The 20,745-nt window shown below is 33.7% G+C and overlaps 1 protein-coding gene across 1 annotated transcript; it reads left to right on the top strand.

Annotated features, from left to right (window-relative positions):
• Positions 1-11,806: 11,806 nt before the first annotated feature.
• LOC129233083 (low-density lipoprotein receptor-related protein 2-like) lies at positions 11,807-19,190 on the top strand. The gene is made up of 3 exons (XM_054867147.1): positions 11,807-12,014; positions 12,947-13,254; positions 18,918-19,190. Exons 2-3 carry the CDS (start codon positions 13,021-13,023, stop codon positions 19,188-19,190), a joined length of 507 nt encoding a protein of 168 aa, XP_054723122.1. The 5' UTR covers positions 11,807-12,014; positions 12,947-13,020.
• The last annotated feature ends 1,555 nt before the right edge of the window (positions 19,191-20,745 follow it).

The following is a 20,745-nucleotide window of genomic DNA, read 5'->3' as shown; positions in this document are numbered from 1 at the left end:
TTGAAAATGTTTGATAAAGTGGTTCTTTATTTCTGAAATAGGTCCAGCCCCTGAAAGCTGTCCAAGTGGCAAATGGGCTTGCCCCGAGGTTACGGGTCGTTGTATACCCTTGACTAAGGTTTGTGATCAAACTTCAGATTGTCCGAAGGATGCTGATGAAGGTCCTGGATGTAGTAAGAATAAAATTTTATTTTCCAGTGTTGAGTCAGTTTTAAGACTTGAAATTTACTCTCATTTCATAGAAACCTGAAAAAAAAGTTGAAGACTTGAAACATTTTCACTCTTTAAAGAATATGGACTTAAAAAATAAAAATAAAAATCAATTGAAGATCTTTATTTTAAAATACTAAATTAAACTTTTTGAATTTTTTTCTGTTAAGCTGCTTAACCTGTTCTTTATTTAGAAAAAAAAAACTATAAAGATAAATTTTAAAAAATCTCTATATCTATGTGTTTTGCTTATAAATAATCTATTGTAATTTTTTTTTTTTTTTTTAATGAGCAATGTTCAGGAAACAAATAATATTCTTTACCTAACCCTCAAATGCCTGATTTTTTAAGACCCCCCTCCCTCCCCTTTTTTTAGAATGTTCTTTAGCACTTATTTCTTGAAAATCAAAAGTGAAAAAGTTACTTAATTTTTCTTACTTACATAGCCAATTTAAGCCATAACCAGATGTAATTTCTTTCAAGAAATAATTATTGTTAGTACGTTGTGATGTTCTTAATGTTTCACTTAGCTGCAAAACATTGCAGAATTATGTTGTGTTGATATCTTTGCAAAATCACTTAATGTTTCAATTTAAATCATACTTTGTTTCATAGCTGTGAAAACTTAATCTTCAAAAAATATGGGCTGCACTCATAATTGTTCCGAAACTCCCTCTGGTCCAATTTGCACCTGTCCCCCTGGAAAAGTGTTGAATGATACGAAAACATGTGTAGGTAAGCTGTTGTATCTTAATTACAAATTTTGCTCTGTTGTATTGCCCTAATATAATAATTCATAGCTTCATAAATTTTAAGCCAAAAGGCGAACCCGAAAGAAAATTAGGGTAGGACTATTTGTAATAATTTGTTAGAGAAATAGAAATAGCTATATAATCCAGAAAAACGCTATGAAAGCAGCAATTATGATGTAATAAAATGCATATGATCCCTGCAATAGAAAGAAGTAAAAAGTGAAAAGTATTTATTAATATTATTACAGTTCCATAAGAAAAGCTTTTAGTATCAAGTGATGCAATGGAGGATTTTTAACTTTTGTAATATCTATTTTGTTTTTAAAGAATATTTTCTTTCTTGGAAAAATTTTAGTGCTGAATTAATCCACTTTTTAGCTCAATGTATATTCTTTATTTATTTTTTCTCTTCAGTAATTGTATTATATTTCTAACACCAGACATTTCGATTGTTATCTTTTAGAGAACAGAGTTTATTTTGATCTTATCTTCCCTTTCTCATTTTTTTCATTTTCATTCCTCCCTGAGAAGATTATAGTTTAATGATCTTTTTTTCTATCCTGAATTTATTTCTTTAAAATATTTTTCCTTCGGAATATGAATTTCATTAAATCAAAGGGTAATTTCATCAATTTATTTTGTCAAAAATAAGATCCTCGTAATGCTATCATTCTTGACATTTTAATTTTCTTTCATTTTGGACAAAAAACTAAAAAATCATTTTTCACTCAAAAACAAATTTCATGAAATAAAAATTTAATGAGTAAATATTTTGTATTGATGCATGATTTATATTCTGCTGTAAGTTTTGCCATTTTTTCTCAAGACAGAAGGAAATGTGACATTTGGAAAATATTTCATAAATATATGCTCTGTTTGGTGGCAAGATAGAATGAAAGTGAATAATGGGTCGCCAGAAAGTTGCCATTTTTGAAACTTTCTCTTTAAGAAAAAACTCAAGCCAATATTTGCCGTCTGCTTGGCACTGATTTGTTGATGTTCACGCCAAACACTGGGTCGTCACCACTGATTGGCATATTTCTTTCTTTATATTTATTCTATCTTTTCTGTGGATGCAATATAGATATGTTCTTTAGCCCTATTTCTGAAAAATTAGAATTCTCCATATCATTACTGAGATATTTTTCTTCCTTTCCTTTAAAAAAAAAAATATTGAAGAGTTGCAAGTATGAAACTTCACTTGATATAACATTGAAACATAGTAGAATTACTTCACTTGCTGAAAACTTGTTGCCTATAAATTAAAATATTATAATTGATTTTTATCTTCAGATTTTGATGAATGTGCAATGCCTGGACTTTGCAGTCAAGAGTGTATAAATACAAAAGGTTCATTCAAATGCCAATGTCAGGATGGTTATATTCTTACCCGTGATCGGCATAGTTGCAAAGCTTTAAGTAAGTTTGTATTCTTCAACATTGTACACTCCCGGAGCTTAATCTGAAAAAAAAGTCTTGATTTTTCATCACATGAAACTTTAATTTCAGATTGGAGCAGTGCATATCTGGTTATTTCGAATCGACGCTCTATATTGGTTGCTAACTTAAATACCACCACACTGGAAAGAGTCCCTGTGAGAGTTGAGAACGTGGTTGCTACAGCTTCAGAAATGGCCACTGGCACTATTTACTGGTCTGACATGGTGCTTAAGAAAATATTTCGTTTGAAGAAGGGAGGAGATCCTGAAGTGGTAAGAATAAAAATTATGCAACAACAGTTTAAGGGTCACTCCACAGTATTTAGCTGTTAAAATGTCCCGTACATAAAGCTAAATTTTATAAGTGAAAAACTTATATGTTTAGAATCTTTTCAGTAAGAAAAACAGATAATAGGTATATGTATTATTTTTAATTCTCATTTGTATTTTTACAGTGAGAAAAATGTAAATATTTCGAAATTTAGTGTTATTTACAGGATATTTATCAGCCAAATACTGTGGAATAACCCTTAAACAGTTTCAAACCTCTTAACAAGGTGCCCCAAACTCAGAAGTTTTGAGAGGAGGAATGAAACTGAATTTTATTTAGTGATAAAATACAAAGAAACATACTAAGATGAGAGTCATTCGACATCATTTCAAAATTCATTAAAAAAATAAAAATAAAACCTTGCAATTTTGCAATACTGTCACCAAATCTTACAAATCATCAGTCAAAGTTCGCTTAATAAAAATTCTTTTTTTTGGGGGGGGGGGGGAGGTCAGAGTAACCTCTTGTGACCTCTCATCAGGGCTTGAAGATAGTGTAGCTTTTTTTAAACCTCCTAGTTAGATTTTTATTTACTTTTGCAATAAGCATTGAATATTGTAAAACAAAACTTCAATTTCTTTCATATATCTTCACTAAAAAATCTTGAATGCATTTCAACAGCTGAGATACCAGTACACTTAATGTTAGAAGACATATACTGATTTTTGCATGTTCACATTGTCCAATCCTACCAGATTTAGTCTTAAATTTATGATTTTTTCGTTATACTTCCAGTTCCTTTATGTTGTCCCTTAGGGATGATTGAGATAAGCATGAAGTTAGTTTTAATGTCTAATAGCCTGTCATTTTAGGTTTTTGTTTCAAAAGTCAATTATTTTCAAATCAATGAGTAATAAAGTAAAATGAAACAATTAAGTATGAAAATGAAAGCAATATTGTCTTTCATGTAATTCTTCACTAGGTTGTTGGAAGTGGTTTGGATCTTGTTGAAGGACTTGCTGTAGATTGGATAGGAAAAAATCTCTACTGGGTAGACTCTCGTCTAAAGACTGTAGATGTTTCAACTTTGAATGGAGAACATCACATGGTTTTGTTAAATGAAAATATAAGCCAACCTAGAGGACTTTCGATCGATCCAAGTGAAGGGTAAATAGTCTATTCATTTTTTAAAAACATTGTGTAATTTACAAAAGCATAAATTAATATTTTGGTGTTTCAGGAAATGCAGTATGAGCATCAGTTATTTTGACTAAATATAACGTAAAAATAACTAAATGTAATATAAAAATGTTAATGCCCTTGCTTTTAAAGAAAAAAAAAAATTAAGGGCCCGTTGTGTACCCACTGCATTCAGAGAAAATTCTAAAATCTTTTTTTTTCTTTTGGAAATTACATTTGACAAAGAAGGAAAAAGAAATGTAGTAAACTTGTTGCAATCAAAAATATTCGATTTCCATATGTGTATGTTAGAAGATTTTGTTTTTGCTGTTACAATTTTTGCAAATAGTTGCTTTTCCTCTGAATTAGTATTAATAAAACTTTGCTTTATATATATATATATATATATATATATATATATATATATATATATATATATATATATATATATATATATATATATATATATATATATATATTTTACGCCTTATCCCACTTTTTTTTTTTTACAATCAATCATCTATACGAAAAATTCAAATTGGGGAGTTTGGTATTTCCTGCACTTTTGGTGCCGTCAAGCTTTTTACTGTAAATAATTGACTATATAAAATGTCTTTGTATATCAATTAGACAATGTAAAATTATATTAAAATGTGTCAATTTTTATTTCTTTACTGTTAAGTTAAAAAATCGAATTGGAAAAATTGTTCTAGTTTCCAACTTTCTTCAGAAAGTGTTATTCATGTTTTTTTTTTATATATTGCCCGGCATATTAGTTGCCCCCGCCCTCCTCCCGCCCCCTTTGTACCTTGTTTTTTATTCAAAATTTCTTGACATTACTGAATATGTTTAGTGTATTGTTTGCTTGTACAATCATGTCTTTTCCCCACAATAATGATTCAGTGTTATAAATTTCAGGGCACGTATAATGTTTTGGACAGATTGGGGTGAAAACCCAAGGTTTGAAAGTTGTGGAATGGATGGAACGCTCAGGAAAGTAATAGTGCACACAAAAATATTTTGGCCAAATGGACTCACCATCGATATTCCAAACAAACGTGTCTATTTTGCAGATAGTAAATTGGACTACATCGATTTTTGCAACTATGATGGATCTGGGCGTCATCAAGTCTTAGCTAGAAATCATGTATGTAATCAAAAACTCATTAATTTTCCAACGATGACACACATTTTATTGTCAGTAACAAAATATTGATCTTTGTTTTGGTTTCTTTTATAGTATCTTCTTCACCCTCATTCTCTCACTGTTTTTGAAGACACCTTGTACTGGACGGATAGACAACTCAACAGAGTACTGTCATGTCATAAATTCAAAGGAACAAATCAGACTGGTATCACATTTAGTCAGCCAACCTCTTGGCATTCATGTTAGTCATCCCATTCTCCAACCACTATGTAAGCTACGCAGTGAAACAATTTAGTTCATTTTTTAGAATTCCTGTTATATATAGTGACAAAAGTTGTCCTGTCTTGCTCTTGGTTTTTTTTTTTCTGTAAGATGTAGATCATAACAAACTTATTGTTAAGACAAGTCTTTTTAGTATTTATGTACAATATTTATATCATTTTGTCTGAATTTTAATTTTTGAAATAAAAAAATCTTAATTAATCTTTATCTAATTATTTTTAAAAACTGGGATTAATTTTATGATTTTTTTTTTTTTTTTTTTTGTATTATGTAAAATAATAGGTAAAGCAAAATGGAGTGATAAATGTTGGGGGAGGGGTGGAGAGGCAAAATTGAATAAGTTTGTGAGTTGCTTGTTTCAGTGATGTTTAGTTTTCTGCAAATAATTATGTTTGGGAACTCCCCCCCCCATAAAAATACCCCCTAAGCTTATAAAATAATAAAAAAGATAGGAATTGAAAATTTATGAATAAAACAGACATTTATTTGGAAATATACATGGAGGATTTGCACTTGTTTTATGGCTTACATTCAAAATTGCATTTAATATTAAAAAAAAAAAAAAAAACTATGAGGTGAAATACACTTAGAGTCTTTTTCTTACCATGATTAAGAATTTAGATTTAGAATCACAACTCACTCCAAAATAATTACTAATAATTTTATAGATGATAGCTGACTATTTGTTTGCCTTAACAACACATAAATTAATATTGAGATGTCTTTTTTTATATTGTGTTGATGTTATTGTACAATTTGTGCTACTGGAAATCAAACCTTTGATGTTTAGCTAATTTTATTTTAATAAAGGTATTAGGTTCAATTCATCTGAAGTGGTTTTTTTTGTGAGGGGGGGGGGGGGGGGGCGAAAGAATGTGAAGAAATTGGATTCGACTATGATTTAGAATTTGAAGCAATTGAATTAGATATTGATTTAGACTTTGAAGAAAGTGAAGTAGTGCACAAAGGAAAGAGGTTCTTGTGTTAATTATTTTTAAATTTTTGGTCAATGCAATATAGTTTTTCTAAAGTAAAACTTGCAGTTATATATATTGCCCTGTTCTACAGTATTTTTGTAGTACGAGCTTCTAAAATTTCTGGACCAGGGTTACCAAACTGGGTGCCAGACCTAGGGTACTGTAAGAAGAGATGGGGGGGGGGATGCCAAAAGTGCCTATAGTATCAATATATCGGCATATAATAGAGATAGATATAGATGCAGTGGGAAAATTGTTATTCTTCAAAGGTTACCACAAGTCAAAAAAAAAAAAAAAAAAAAGGAAACCCCTGTTCTTGACGTTACATAAGTTTAAACATAAAAAAGTCAAAATACCTTTGATAATAATTAATTTTTCTATTTTTGCTTGTCACTTCTATACTTTGCGAATCTTGAATAATACATGAAAGAAAAAGACTTTCTATAGTTTGTATGAAGGAAATTTGCATATTTGTGTACTAACTGTACTCAATGTCTGTTGTGCATGCAATATAAATGTAAATTATTTTATTTAAGTGAAATTTTTTTTTTAGCACAACAGAAGCAACTGTAATGAATTAACCATTTATGCTTTAAAAAAAAAATGATTTTGCTCTCTCTTATAGCCATAAATCCATGTGAAAATGCAACTTGCAGTCATTTGTGTCCACTTTCGCCATCTCATTCTACTGGTTACACGTGCAAATGTCCTCCTGGCTTTGGTAGAGATACAAAAACAGCAGAAGGAAATTGTGTTCCTGGTAAGTACACATTTCTTAAGTATGTATTTCCCTGATAAAACCTGATTATTTGATCTTATTTGTTGTGTCCATGTTTGCTTTAAAAAATAAAAGTATAAAGTGGAAGAAACTTAACATACTTTGGTTGTTTAACATTTTTGCAACAACATGAAATCTATTACTTCACTTGGGGAGGATGTAAAAAATTATTTTTAATAATATTGTTTCCGTGCATTTTTTAATTCTATATTTCTATAGATTTATTTTTCTTTGTATTTTTTTCATTTAGTATTATATTTAGTTTGTTATATCTTTTATTAATATGTGTGACAATTTAATAGCATGTAAATTATGCTTTCTTCTTACATGAAATACACCGCCAGCTCAGTCATTTCCAGCCGACGACTGCAGTTTCGTGCTTATTAGCACTCATCAGCCCGGCATAGGAGTGACTGAGCTGGAGGTGAAAAACCTCTTAAGGAAGCAACTTATTGAATATACCATGCCTTGCCTTCAATTTTTGAGTTGAACCGAAGCATTGCTTCGGTCACTCGTCTGGTCTGTGCTAATTGTACATTAACTACCTGTTTGTTTGGCACTCTAGGCTTCCTTAAGACGTTTTCCACCTCCAGCTCATTCACATCCTATGCCGGGCAGATGAAGCACGAAACTGCAGTCCGCGGCTGGAATTGACTGAGCTGGCAGTGTACATCATATATTTCTGCTTTAGCCCTGGCTATAGAGTGGTAACTTACTGAATATATTGCTTTCTTGTTATCTGACAAAGATCAAAAAAGAACATCAGACATCAAAATTGAACTATTCATTTGAAATCAAAACACTCTTGGATGGCCTAACACACAAAGTTGTCCGACTAGTATATGACCGCCGAGCTCAATTAAATTATGATAAAATATTTATGTCTGACTTTTCCCCTTGTTGTTTCATGCAGGACCGTTCATTATTTGTTTGTTGCCAATTTATTGTAACCATCAAATTTGCACCGCATGAAGGAAAAAGTTCTTCATTCAAAATATTTTGTATTGCAGTTGATACTCCATATCTAATGGTAATGAGAACCACACAGTTGGTGGACATGAGTTTGACTCCTGGTGACAAAATGACTGGCTATTTTACACCAGTGATTAGCATAGAAAATGGCTATGATTTTGACTATGACAAGAAAAAAGGACACATCTACTACATTCAATTGGAAGAGGATGACAAAGAGAATGCAAGTATTTTTAAATTTTATTTTATCATTAATTCTGTCTTCATTTATCTGTTTCATAAATGCAAAAAGCTTAAACATTTAACACATTTATTACATTTCAAAATAGCCACTGTCATTTTTTTTGTTTAATGATTTGATGAGGTATTGACAGTAAACTATTAAAAATGCTTTACTTCAAAATTATGATTTGCGACTTGAAGAACCATTAATCAGGGTATTCATGAACAATAAAAATATAGCTGTAAAAAAGATTCCTAAATTTTTTTGTCTCTTGGACTACCTACTTATTTTTTAAAACAGTTTAAGTAGATTATTTCCTGAGGGTCATTCTAAAAGAATACATGTAAAGTAATGCCTTTATATTTGAACTTCAAAACTGAAACGAGGGTTTCACTCTTGCTATTCCAAACCAGTCAGGTTAAAGCAAAGCGTATGGAAAGGTCACACAATAATCGCCAAATATGACCTTAAAACAAAATTTTAATAATTTTTTATTTGTTTTTAATTTTTTTCTGCTATCATGTATAATTCCCCATTCATATTCAACATTTCATGGCAAAGAAGTGTTTCTGGCTACTAATATTAAATGTGCTACTTTTTACTAGTTGCACAGCACGAAGAATAGGAACTTACTGACACAAGTTTATGGAATATATTACTCTTTTTTTTTTGTGAATACACTGAATTTAAGTTAAATCTGCAGGCCCGGATCTATAACTTTTGGGCCCCCCCTGCAAAAATTCTGTTTGGGCCCCTGCCCAGAGGCCAGCCATGTATCGTTGTAACGTTAATAAGTCTTAGTGCAAGTTTTTTTTTTTTCAATTCCTTGGGCCCTTAAGAGCATGGACACCTCTCCCTCCCCCACACTGCGGTGCCTGCGGGTACACAGATCCAGCCCTGTAAATCTGTTTTTTATTGAACTTAAACTTTTCAGCGCACACTTTTGTCAATGCAAGCTTACATTCACATGTGTTAGAATAATTATAAGTAAATGCTTTGTTCTTAATTTTAATCACATGTATACATTTTCAGGGAACAATATACAGAGTATCATTAAGTGGAGGAAAATCAAACCAAGTTTCTTGCAGATGGCTTTGTTGGGGCTCCCTATGTTCTGGCATTTGACTGGATCGGAAGAAACATTTATATTGGGAATCGAAAATCGTCAAATTTTTGAAGTTGTTAAAGTAAGTGCAATAATGAGCTTGCCAGGTTGGATTATGAGTTTTTTAAAAATTATTGTTGATTTTGTTTTCAAATATATTATTAAGTAGAGCACTACTGGATTAAACCTTGGCATTTTAATTTGAACTTCACAAGCCTTGTAAAAAAAAGAGAGAGAGAAAGAAAGGAAGTAAAATTGCTCAGAAAAAAAAAGAAGTGGGAGTATAATTGTCATGCGAATTTGTGAGCATAAAAAATTTATTTTGTATAAAACATTTATAAAATGAAAGTTACATGCATGGTTGTTAACACATATTCTGTTGTTGTATAAGGAAGAGGGAGTTGGAAAATAGTTCAGAGATAATGCATCTTAAAATCAGGAGTGCTCATCCTTCAAATTGCAATGCCACACTCTGCACCATGACCCCATCCCCTCCCCCTGAGCACTACTGTTTAAATTCAGCAAACTGTTACATCTGAAACCAATATACCAATTCTGACTATTTATCTTGCTAAAAATAAGTTTTTACTTCAGTTCTTTTAATCTTCCCAAAGTGTGTGGTAATATATGGTTAATAAAAAATATTTATTTGCACATGGAAATAAATGAGCTGTTTGCTGATAATTTTTTTTTAAAAAGAAAATGGGAAATTTTTATTTAAAACTAGTACATGATTGCAGATTTTCTTGTGATAACTTCTGTACTGTGGGGATTGAGTTAATTACAGTTAACTATATGTTTTTCAAGTCCAATTTGATCTCCAGGTAACTTAATCTCGCTTCATTCAGCAAACTCAGCCGGTGAGCTGAAATTTTGTTCACAGACCTTCTAAACAAACGGAAATTACTGTATATTTTTCACCAAATGGACTAAGGCACTGATTCACAAGTAATGAGGTGAATCAGACTGAGTGAAGCAATATTTTAGCCCCATGTTGGGAGTGGTGAAGTTTGAAATAATTTTGTGGAGTAAAATCAGAGATCCTAAATGTGGATTGACAAGTAATACAGTTGCCTTTGTATGAGGGAAGAGAGAAGTCATTCACTGTGAATGGTTATGGAGGAAGCTATATAGCTATTAAAGCAATAAGTAATAAGAAAAAAAAATTTAATATGTGTTTTTTTTTTGATAAGATCTAAGTTTGTACAATAATTAAAGGCAAGGAAGTTGCAATAGATTTATGTTGTAACACAGTGTAAACTGTAAATGTTAATATGTACATGTGCTTTCTTTTATGCATAAGAAAATGTTTCATTTAACTCAAATTCTAAAACAAAGATAAAACTAAGTAAATAAGTAGTAAATGAATAAATAAGAAGATAACTAATTTTCTTTTTATAGGTTGATGGTGAACAAGATTTCCGTCGAGTTATTTTGAGCAATGATGGTACAGAATTTGGTGTTGCTAAGCCAAAAGCTGTGGTATTAGATCCTGAAGGCGGGTAAATAAAATTTTTTATGTTCTGCCTTATTGCAATTGTAACCAGGTGTACTGTTTGAAAATAACCAGAAAAGCGTTTTCTCTGACTAAAATTGTATTTTAAACTCTTTCCAGGACATTATTTTGGTTGGATGAAGGCGGTGTAGGTGTTCCCATGAAGATTGCAGCAGTAAATATGGACGGTAATAATTCTTGCACTCTGCTGAAAGATGGGCTCAACAATTTAGAAGCACTGACTATAGATTTGTTTAATAAAAGACTTTATTGGAGTCAGAGATATGATGGAGGAGTAAGTCGTTTCATATTTAAACCTTTCCTGTATCATCATTATTAAAGCATAAAATTACAAGAGGGTTGCGTACACGTGTTTTGGGGTTGCAAGGGACCTTATTTTCAATTGCAGAAAGCGTCGAGCTTTTGACAAAGCTCAGCAGTTCAAAGAAGTTTTCTTTCATCTTTGTATTTGCAATCTTAAAATCAGTAATAATAAACCCAGCTTTTAAGATTTACAAGTGAAAGAAATTATTACTTATGTAATCAAGAAAATATTTTTCATGCTGTTGAGTGCTGCATATGGAAAAGATATTTAATTAGTTATTTAATGGACAAACTTTTTTTGTTTTTGGTTGAGTGAGAAAAAAAAAAATGAATAGTAATTCTATCCGAATTTGTCCCCTGCTAGAGTGAAGGAAGGAGATATTTTTCTTAAATCAATTTTTACCATCTGGCTCTGATCAGGGGAGTTTTTACCTCAAGAGAGTTTATTTCTTCATGGGTAGAACATTTTTTAAGAGGAGTAATTGGAAGAGATTTGATAACTAACATCCTTCATGGTATTTGTGCTATTTCTTTAATTAAGTCATTATATTCAATTATATGCATTGTATTTCTTTTTATTCGAATGGAAATTCTTTATTTGGTAATTTTGAAAGTTAGCCGTTCTCAAGTCATATTTTAAATATTTTTTCAAATCTTAAATAAAACTTTTGTTACAGGTCATAACATCCTTCACTTGGACATCCACTATGCTGAAAATGACATATACTGGGTGGAATTCAATCAAGGTGAAAAGAATGGCATTTATCGCATCAAACCTGATGGAACTGACCTTCAGCACATCATCTCGGATGGCATTGGAAGCAATGGCGTCAGAGGATTGGCAGTTGATTGGGTTGCTGGTAACACAATACTAATGTTTATTTTTACAATTAATTTAATTTTCAGTAGGTGGTAAAATAATCATTTTGAATATATTTGTTCCTGTCAATAATGCTATTAAACCCAACTGTTGCCAAAAAAAAAAAAAAAAAAAAACCAGGACACTATAAACATTTTAATTTTATTTCAAGTTTGCTGTATTTTCCTCATAATTTATAACTAAAGTAATCTCTATACATTAAAAAAAGTAGAGTCAAAGAACTTTTGAAAAGATGTCTGTGGTGCGCCTGCATCCAGGAGACCCCAAAATGTTGGTAGATTAAAAGTAAAATTAAAATTTCCAAAAAGTAAATTAAATTTAAGCTGACCAGAAGTTCTTAGTTTGGTTACTGGCATCTAGCAGAGGATAGAGCCTCTTAGCATTAAAAAAGAATTGGGGGGGGGGGAGAATTATTAAATTTTTTATTAAAGGAAGTTTAATCTACTTTTGATAATTTTCTTAATATTTAATATAAATAACACCTAATAGTAATCATTAAGAACAACAAAAAAGAACCTAATGCTGAAACTCCAAAAAAATTTCAATGATAATAATTCATGTTACATCTAACGCCTAATAGTTTGATCATTATTATTGTTATTTTTTAAATTCCTTATTAATGGTGAGAGCACAACAGCAATTGGAGTACTAAGCTAAATCTAACATGTAGAGATGAATATTGTTTACCTCTTATTTACCAAAAGGGAAAAAAAAGTTTATTTTCTAAGATTTAATACAAAATATTTTTATTATTTATTTTGACTAATCTCATTATTTTTTTTTATTACTCCTTAAACAAAAAAAAAAAAAAAAAATAAAAATAAATAAAATAAAATGTTGTCATTTGTCTGAAATGATTTTATTGTCTTTTTTATAACTTTTTTTATTTGAGAATCTTTGTTTATTCCACAGGTAACTTGTATTTCACTAATGTCTTCCCTCATGAGACCTATATTGAAGTGGCATGGCTTGATGGTTCAAAAAGAATGGTGCTTCTTAAAACCACCACAGATTCACCCAGAGAGATAGCTGTAAATCCAATAAAGAAATTCTTGTACTGGATTGATTATGGCCAGTATCCAAAGATTGAAAAGGCATACTTGGATGGAACGAATCGCATTCCCATTGTGGTCACTGGAATCAGCAGTCCCAGAGACCTTGCAATTGACATTGAAACTCATGACGTGTATTGGGTGGATTCAAAGGAAGATGCTATACAAGTATGTACTTTTCCAGTTTTTTTTTTTTTGAGAAATATATAATAATGGTTTAGTCTGTTACAGATCAAGTTGAAGTTTTGCTTAAAAAAATAATTTATAAATACAATCTATGTATGAATTTCTCCAATGACACATTATTTGAGCTTATTACTTATTTTTTAATGGCAACAATTTAAACGTAAACAAATTGATATGCCAACAAACAAGCGCCATTGAAAGTTTCCAATTTCAAAACATTTGATTATTAGTGCAAATTTTTGCCATGTTTGATAACTTCAGTTAGAGGAAAGGAGATCTGAAAGAAATACTGATGACAGAAACAGGTGTCTAACAGAAAACTTAATTTAGCATAAAAATTCATTGCAAAATGCAATAAAGTCATTGTATGACTTGTGTATGGACAATATTCAAAAGCAAAATTGCTCCAAATTGTCTGATGGAGATATTTTGATAATTGGTAAATTGGCATGGTCATCAAATTTTTGGTGTCAATAATTTCATTTTGGTAACCCTATTACTGCATGGTAACTACATGGATACTTTGCTACTCTATGTATGCATATGCAAAAGAAAAGCATTCTGGCGCAGGCACTGATGCCAAAAACTTGACGGCAATAGATGAAAATCGCCAATTTCCCAATTACCAAAACCTTCCCTATCTTCTCCTTTATTATGAAACTATTAGTCAATCAGCAGTTATATACCTGATTTCATGTTCGGGATTATGTTTGAAAATCAATGGTTTTCAAAAACAAATTTTGGGTTCAAATGCAAGGAAAAAGATAAGCAATCGTTTATATACATATATATTTATATATTTTCAATTCTTACTATGAAAAGTATGTTCTACCACATAAAGAAATTTTAGATTTTTCTCTCTGTTGTAAATTTTTACTTTACAAACAGATCTAATTTTAAAATTTATGTTCTCACTCGTTTAACACTATAAACTCAAATGTTTTTAATGAAAAAAATGTATTTTTCTCTAAAAAATATGAAAAGATGACACTATTGTGTGATGCAGCCAAGATTGACCACTGGCTCCCCCAACCTTATGTTCAAGGACTCAAGGGTTAGAAATTGTTGCCTCTTTTTCAAAATTTAGATTTATTTAAGAATCAACACTCTTGCAAAGAAATGGTACAATGCAGCAAATTGTACAAAATTATTACTCATACTTAATTAAATACGTATTACCTTTACAACTGGAAAATTAGCCATTTTTGTTGAGTTTTTGAATATCCTGGCTTTCAGGTTCTATTGATGCGGTTTTGGATATCATCGCTTTCACGAAATTTTTTTTGGATATCATCTCCCTTTTATGAAATTTTTTTGGATTTCCTCCTTTTTGCTCTCTGACCACTCTCATCCCTGTAACTGGTTTTGAATAGCAGAACAAAAAGTGGCGTGTTTTCTTTTATTGGACCGATGTTTCTTCCCAGCGGGCTTTAAAAATATGAAAATAAAGTGAGTTTCCGCCTTAGAGGATGGTATCGACCATGTCCCCACTTAATTCTCATTGGCCGTGACAGTCTCTGAAACTCATGGCGAAAAGAGGGCGCTACAAGGGAACCCCCGTTTCCTTTTTGCTGCCATTGATTGGTGGATGCAGGGGTTCTGCTCAGCGCCTCTTGGCGTCCAATCAAAAATAAACTTTGAAATGTTGACATTGATTGGTGGCAGCATGAGCTGCATCCATTTGACACGGAAGAGTCGTGAATTATCGAGGCCCTTTAAGCGTCAGGGCCATCTATTGGGACCATGTATTGACGTAACTTAAGCGAATCGCACTTAGAATTTTTATCAAGCAGATTTCTTGAAAACTGCTTCTACATTAAAATTGTTTTTTTTTTTTTTTGTTTAAGGGGAGGAGGGGTGGATTTAGTTTCAGCTTTGTCAAGCAACATTTCTTTAGTTTCAGTAACATTTCTTTATTTTTTTAACTGTACGAAAGTTTTTTTTTTAACTTCTCGACCAGTCATTTCGTTACTTATGGCTGCACTCATTTCGATGGTTCTGAATTTTAGAAGGTGTCCAAAAAGGGAAAATAATGGGATGAAATGATGGAAAGAGCCCTTTTGCTTGTAGAAACGGTGTGGCGGAAATATTTTAGTACCTATGATAAACCTAAACCTCCCCCCGCAGACTCCATGACGTCAACATGAATGCTGTCGAAAATGAACAGGCAGTCGAAAAACACTTCTTCCCTTACGTAATGAAAATTATTCGGTCAATCATTCGGACACGTGAGTGTCCGATTCGGACATTCGTCCTCCTGCTTTCCGATTGCCCTAGCGAATAATCTATCGCACAGATCTCATCTCGAGCTGAAAGCGGGAATGGGAGAAAGCGATGGAATTCAATTTTTTTTCCCCCGTAGGCAATTGTGGAGTTGAAAACGAATGCAACCAGAATGCTTAATGTAGCTAAGTGGAGTTTGGCACTTGTTTGTCCAAAGTTTGGAGTTTTGTCCAAAGACTCCAAAAGATGTTGGCTCGTGAGGATTTCATTGACCATCTTGTACTTCCATGTGAGAGTACACCAGTGAGATCTACCACTCAATACCAAATAGGAGATTTGTTGGGCACATTTAATGGATTAACAGCAATCCTGGGATTAGATAGTGGATGGAAGGACAAAGTTTGCCTTGTGAATGAATGGACACAGACTTTCTTGTGGCGGACATAGAACTGAGAAAGAGCCCAAAACATCTCACAGAGGGTGTGGCATTGACTTTGTCACCTGAATGAAGTCAGATTAAAAATTGAGTGCACGAAATTTTACCGGTGAGTGCTTCAGTGACATGCCAAAGAGGCCCGAGCAGGGTTGGGTTTTGGTCTGTCCAAAACTGGTTTAGGGCAGGGCAGGTGGTTTTTATCGTCGAAAACTGTCCGAAAGTGTCTTGAACTGTCCAAAAGTGTTCAAAAGCTAAAGGGGTGTAATCTAATCAATTTGTGCTTACTGCAATATTGGTAATGCCTTAATATAAATATTAATGGTTTTTAATTAAGGAGTGCGATAATGTTTTTCCGAAATGTTTGTTAAAAAATATTTTATTTTAAGAGATTGCCAGTAACTCTCAGTTACATTAAAAACTTCCTTTCGTATGTAACAGTAGGTAGGATTATGGAAAGAAATTCACGACACACCAAGACAACTGATTTCCATTTGTATTTCAAAGGAATGTTATTAAATGTGTGGCTCCCGATTTGTGCAAAAGGTCATGATGGTAAATCAAAAGCATGCACACTAGGGTGCCCCATAAAAAAATGAAAGTCGATTTTTCAAGTCAAAAACCCTCCGATATATTTCCTCTTATGTCGAAGCAATTGCGAAAAAAAAAATTTCGTACAATTTGAACGATGGCAACTTGTGTGCCGACCTGCGCCTGAAAGTGTAAGCAAGCACTTGTATGACGGGCCACATCAAAAAAAAAAAAAAAAAAACCTTTTTACCACAGGGTTCATATGCATCTTTATAAGTCCTTACTTTTATATTTTGCCTTAGAAGTGCTTAAAAGTCCTTCTTTTAATGCCCCAAATCCCTATTTTTACCCTGCATTATTTCAAAAATATCAGATTCTCATTTTTCTAACATAGCACTTTCGACTCATGTTATCACCCAAACTGTGGAGGACAAGCAGCGGTATTTTAACGAACTTAATTTCCCCTCAGAGTCGATCTCCGGAGCTGCAGGGCAAGATTACAGTTGCTGGTGGAATGTCAAGTGGTTGCAAGTGCTCTATTTTATTAACCCCAAACCATGTTCAGGGAACTCTTGCTGAATGAAGGGGGGGGGCAATGTGACCCCCATTGCCCCCCCTAGGAATCCACAACTACCAAATCTGATACGATGGGTCTGTTTAAAAAAAAGCTGATACGAAAACTGAACTGCAATAGCTGTTAAAACCCAAATTTCTCGGTGCGTCCTTGATGAATTTATTAAATTGTCTGGGCCAGTTAATGACGTACAAATGACCAAAGAAATGTGGAACAACGGAAAAGATTAAAACAAAATAATAAAACATTTTAGAGGAGGAAGTAAGTTTTTAAAAAGGAAGAAAATGTTTCTCCAAAAAGACGTAAAGGAAACCGATGCAAAAGCAAATCATTTGGCAGATGAGGCTCAAACTACTAACTCAAAAAGAAAAGAAATAAATTCCTTGGATGTATAATTAAAGGAAAAATGTTCAGAATTAGGGATATTTAATCTGATTGCTAGTTTTTGATTTTTTTCCCCCTTTGATTTTATTATGTCACATTTTTAGGGATTTTTGTTATTTTTATTGTATCTTTTATGTTCTATATTGTTCATTATCGTCTAATAGATTGAATTTAACAATATGTGCACCAATTTACTGAATTTTATTCAGAGATCCTTATGTTTTGGTCTATACAAGTCCTTATAAGGCCTTACTTTTGTTTTAAAAAAGTGTGTATGAACCCTGTATTAATTACTACCCAATCACTTCAGAAATAATTAATATGGAAAGATATTCCTATTAGCTTTAAAACTACCACCACCTTTCATTTAAATAGCAACTCACAGGGGTAATGCCCCCCCCCCCCTGCAAGTTCAATAGCGTAAAATCAGCCCCCTGCTTAAATTTTCCTCAACCCTCTTTTCCTTTTTTATTTTTTAGCTCCACTTTTGTATTTTATGTTTTTAAATTTTTATTTATTTTTTAACTTTAATAATTTAAGTTTTGTTGCCAGTTGCATACACACATTTACACATACAAAATAAATGAATTGTAGACGGAATTAAATTAAAAAATACAAATGTGTTTTATGTGTATTTTTCTACATTAATCTCACTGACAAACTTTACGAACGATGGTTCACTCCGGCATTAGACTATCCATTTATACTGGTGTCGTATTTTTAGAACTGAAATCAAGGGAAATGTAATAATTTGAATTTTGACATGTTGAATTCAAATTATGTTTTTCGCAATCACGAGTGTGTGTATGTAGGCGTGTGTGTTTGTGTGTGGGGGGGGGGGGTATGTGTGTTGTGTGTAGGGGTATGTGTATGTGTGTGTAGGCATGTGTGTTTGTGTCTGTGTGCAGTCATACGTGTGGTGAGTAGTTGTGTGTATGAATATGTGTGCATGTCGGGGGGGGGAGGGGGTATGCGTATCTGTGTGTAGGCATATGTGTTTGTGTCTGTGTGCAGGCATGAGTGTGTTGGTAGTTGTGTGTATGTTTTTGTGTGTATGTGTAGGTGTCTGTATGTATGCATGTATGTGTGTATGTTTTTATGTGTATGTGTGCAGGCATGAGTGGGTGGGTAGTTGTCTGTATGTGTGTGTTTATGTGTAAGTGTCTGTGTGTATGTGTGTGTAAGTGTCTGTGTGTATACGTGTGTGTGTAGTTGTGTATGTATGCGCTTGTGTGTAGAAAATGGAGGCAACCCGGAGACGTCTTTCGCAAGAGGAGCAGCATCGGGAGGAGCCGGTCGACGGTGATGGTGCGGCGGGAGGCGGTGGGGAAAATAAAATGATGGGACACCAAAACAGTCAAGTGAGAACAATAAGCAATCGTGATTGCTCAATAATTTGAGTTAAAAATAACACCAGTGACCACCAAAATCCCCCCCCCCAGCCTGACAGCTCAGCTGTCGTGGAAACTGAATTCTGATGATTTTCTTTCTCTTCCACAGATGATGCCCTGGATGCCCCCTCCTCTCCGACCGTGGACGCCCTTCCGAAACCCCACACATGGCGCCGGTCTTCTCCCTCCTCATCGGCAATCCCCCAGACGGCACACCACGGACGGCGGCCCTCTTCCTCATCCTCCTCCACCTCCTCCTTGGAGCCACAGGAGGACATCAACATGGATGCCGTCGACCTGGACTTCGCCGCCCGGACGACGCACGCCCCTCGGATGCCATCGGCCCGCCTGCCGCGAGTTGCGGCGGGTGATGGGGATGTGACAGCGAAGCGGCGACGCCGCTCTGTATTGCCGCCGCCCTGCTTGCCTCTTCGGCGAGCGGTGCGCCCGGTCGAGCGGTACCAGGCGCCCGCCAATTCGCCGCCTCGCCCTCGTCTCCTGCCGCCCCCAAGCAGGCGTCCGCGACAGCGGGCGGCCACCTACCGCCCCCGCGTCCGCTGAGCAGGTGAGTGGAGTGCGCCCGCCTCACGGGGGAATCCTTCGATCGATCCGGCGACTCTTTTAGCATTTCGACCGGACGGGAGAGGGGGGGCCATTCGGTCCGATTTGTGGGGGAGGGTGTATTTGGTGCGGACGGGGAAGGGCCGTATTCGGCCCGGATGGAGGGTTGTATTTGGTGGTGGACGGGGGAAAGGGTTATTCGGTCCGGATGGGGGGGGGGGGCTTTCCGGATCGACCGGGATCAAAAAATGTTTGCACACACGCTAATGGTAACATAAGGATGCGTTAGCGTGCTATTGCAACTAAGGATTCCAATTTCGCACTTTAAAGAATATACATTGAAAAAAATAATAAAATGAACGAATTTGGGAAATGAGGATTAAAAGTTCAAGGCGGCACAAGTGTTAGAGCCTGTTGGCAGAATACTTACTGATTATTCGATAATGTTTTTTCTGAAATGTTTGTTAAAAAATATTTTACCTTAAGAGATTGCCAGTAACTCAGCTACATTAAAAACTTTCTTATGTAACAGTAGTTTCTTATGCAAAACAAGCGGGATTTTTTAAAAATTTATATTTTTAATATAACATGTTCTGTAAATGCAATAAATGACAATTTTTTGTAGTCAAGTCAAATATTGCACTTGTTTTGAACATTTTCTGTTGCACTCATGCACAAATGTTGAAAAATGCGATTACTATTCGGGGGGGGGGGGGGGAGAGTCATGCATACAAATTTTCAATAAGTAATTTACTTCTACATAATTAAAATCAGCTGTATAAATAAGTTACATATATATTTATACTTGTTTGTTCAATGTAAAACATAACTTTGACATATTTTGTTTTGATATTTTCTTGCAAAATAAGTTTCTCTGGAATTGTCGTTTTGGACACTTTCGGACAGTTTTGGACGGTAAAAACCACGGGTTGTAGAGCCTTGATTAACCAAGCTTCGATTAACCGAGGTTTCTGTTAACCGAGCCGATTATGAAGTCTATTTAGATTGGTAAGCCCTGATAAAGATAAGAAGTTTCATTTCCCTGTTTTTCAGGTGTTTTATGTGTTTTTTTAAAAACCTGAATGTGCATTAATAGAGTGAATTTTTAATTTTGAAATAAAAGTATTTTTCGTAAATTTCCGTTTTTTTTTCTGTTTTAAACTTAATATTGTAAAAATATTTAATGGACTTTATAAAACTTACAAGTTATTTTCACTTTTAGTTCTTTAACTGTAAAACATTCCTTTTTATGCGTTCATTTTCATCCTTTAAGAATATTCTTTGTGTTTCTTATTGATACTTATTGAAATTTGCGATCCTGACAAGTTTTTGTACATTTTTATTAACCAAGTCTGAAGCAGTAGCAGTCCCCTCGG

This window comes from Uloborus diversus, unplaced genomic scaffold (genome assembly GCF_026930045.1).
Source record: "Uloborus diversus isolate 005 unplaced genomic scaffold, Udiv.v.3.1 scaffold_16, whole genome shotgun sequence".
NCBI classification, from domain to species: Eukaryota; Metazoa; Arthropoda; class Arachnida; order Araneae; family Uloboridae; genus Uloborus; species Uloborus diversus.
Note: the sequence above shows the minus strand (reverse complement) of the source record. Positions and strands in the feature narration are given on the sequence as shown.

Excerpts from the sequence above, each read along its gene's own strand:
- LOC129233083 (XM_054867147.1), top strand. The coding sequence starts at position 13,021 with ATGGTGCTTCTTAAAACCACCACAGATTCACCCAGAGAGATAGCTGTA. Across the intron at positions 13,255-18,917 it reads CAAAGGAAGATGCTATACAA|ATGATGCCCTGGATGCCCCC; the intron begins GTATGTACTTTT and ends TCTCTTCCACAG.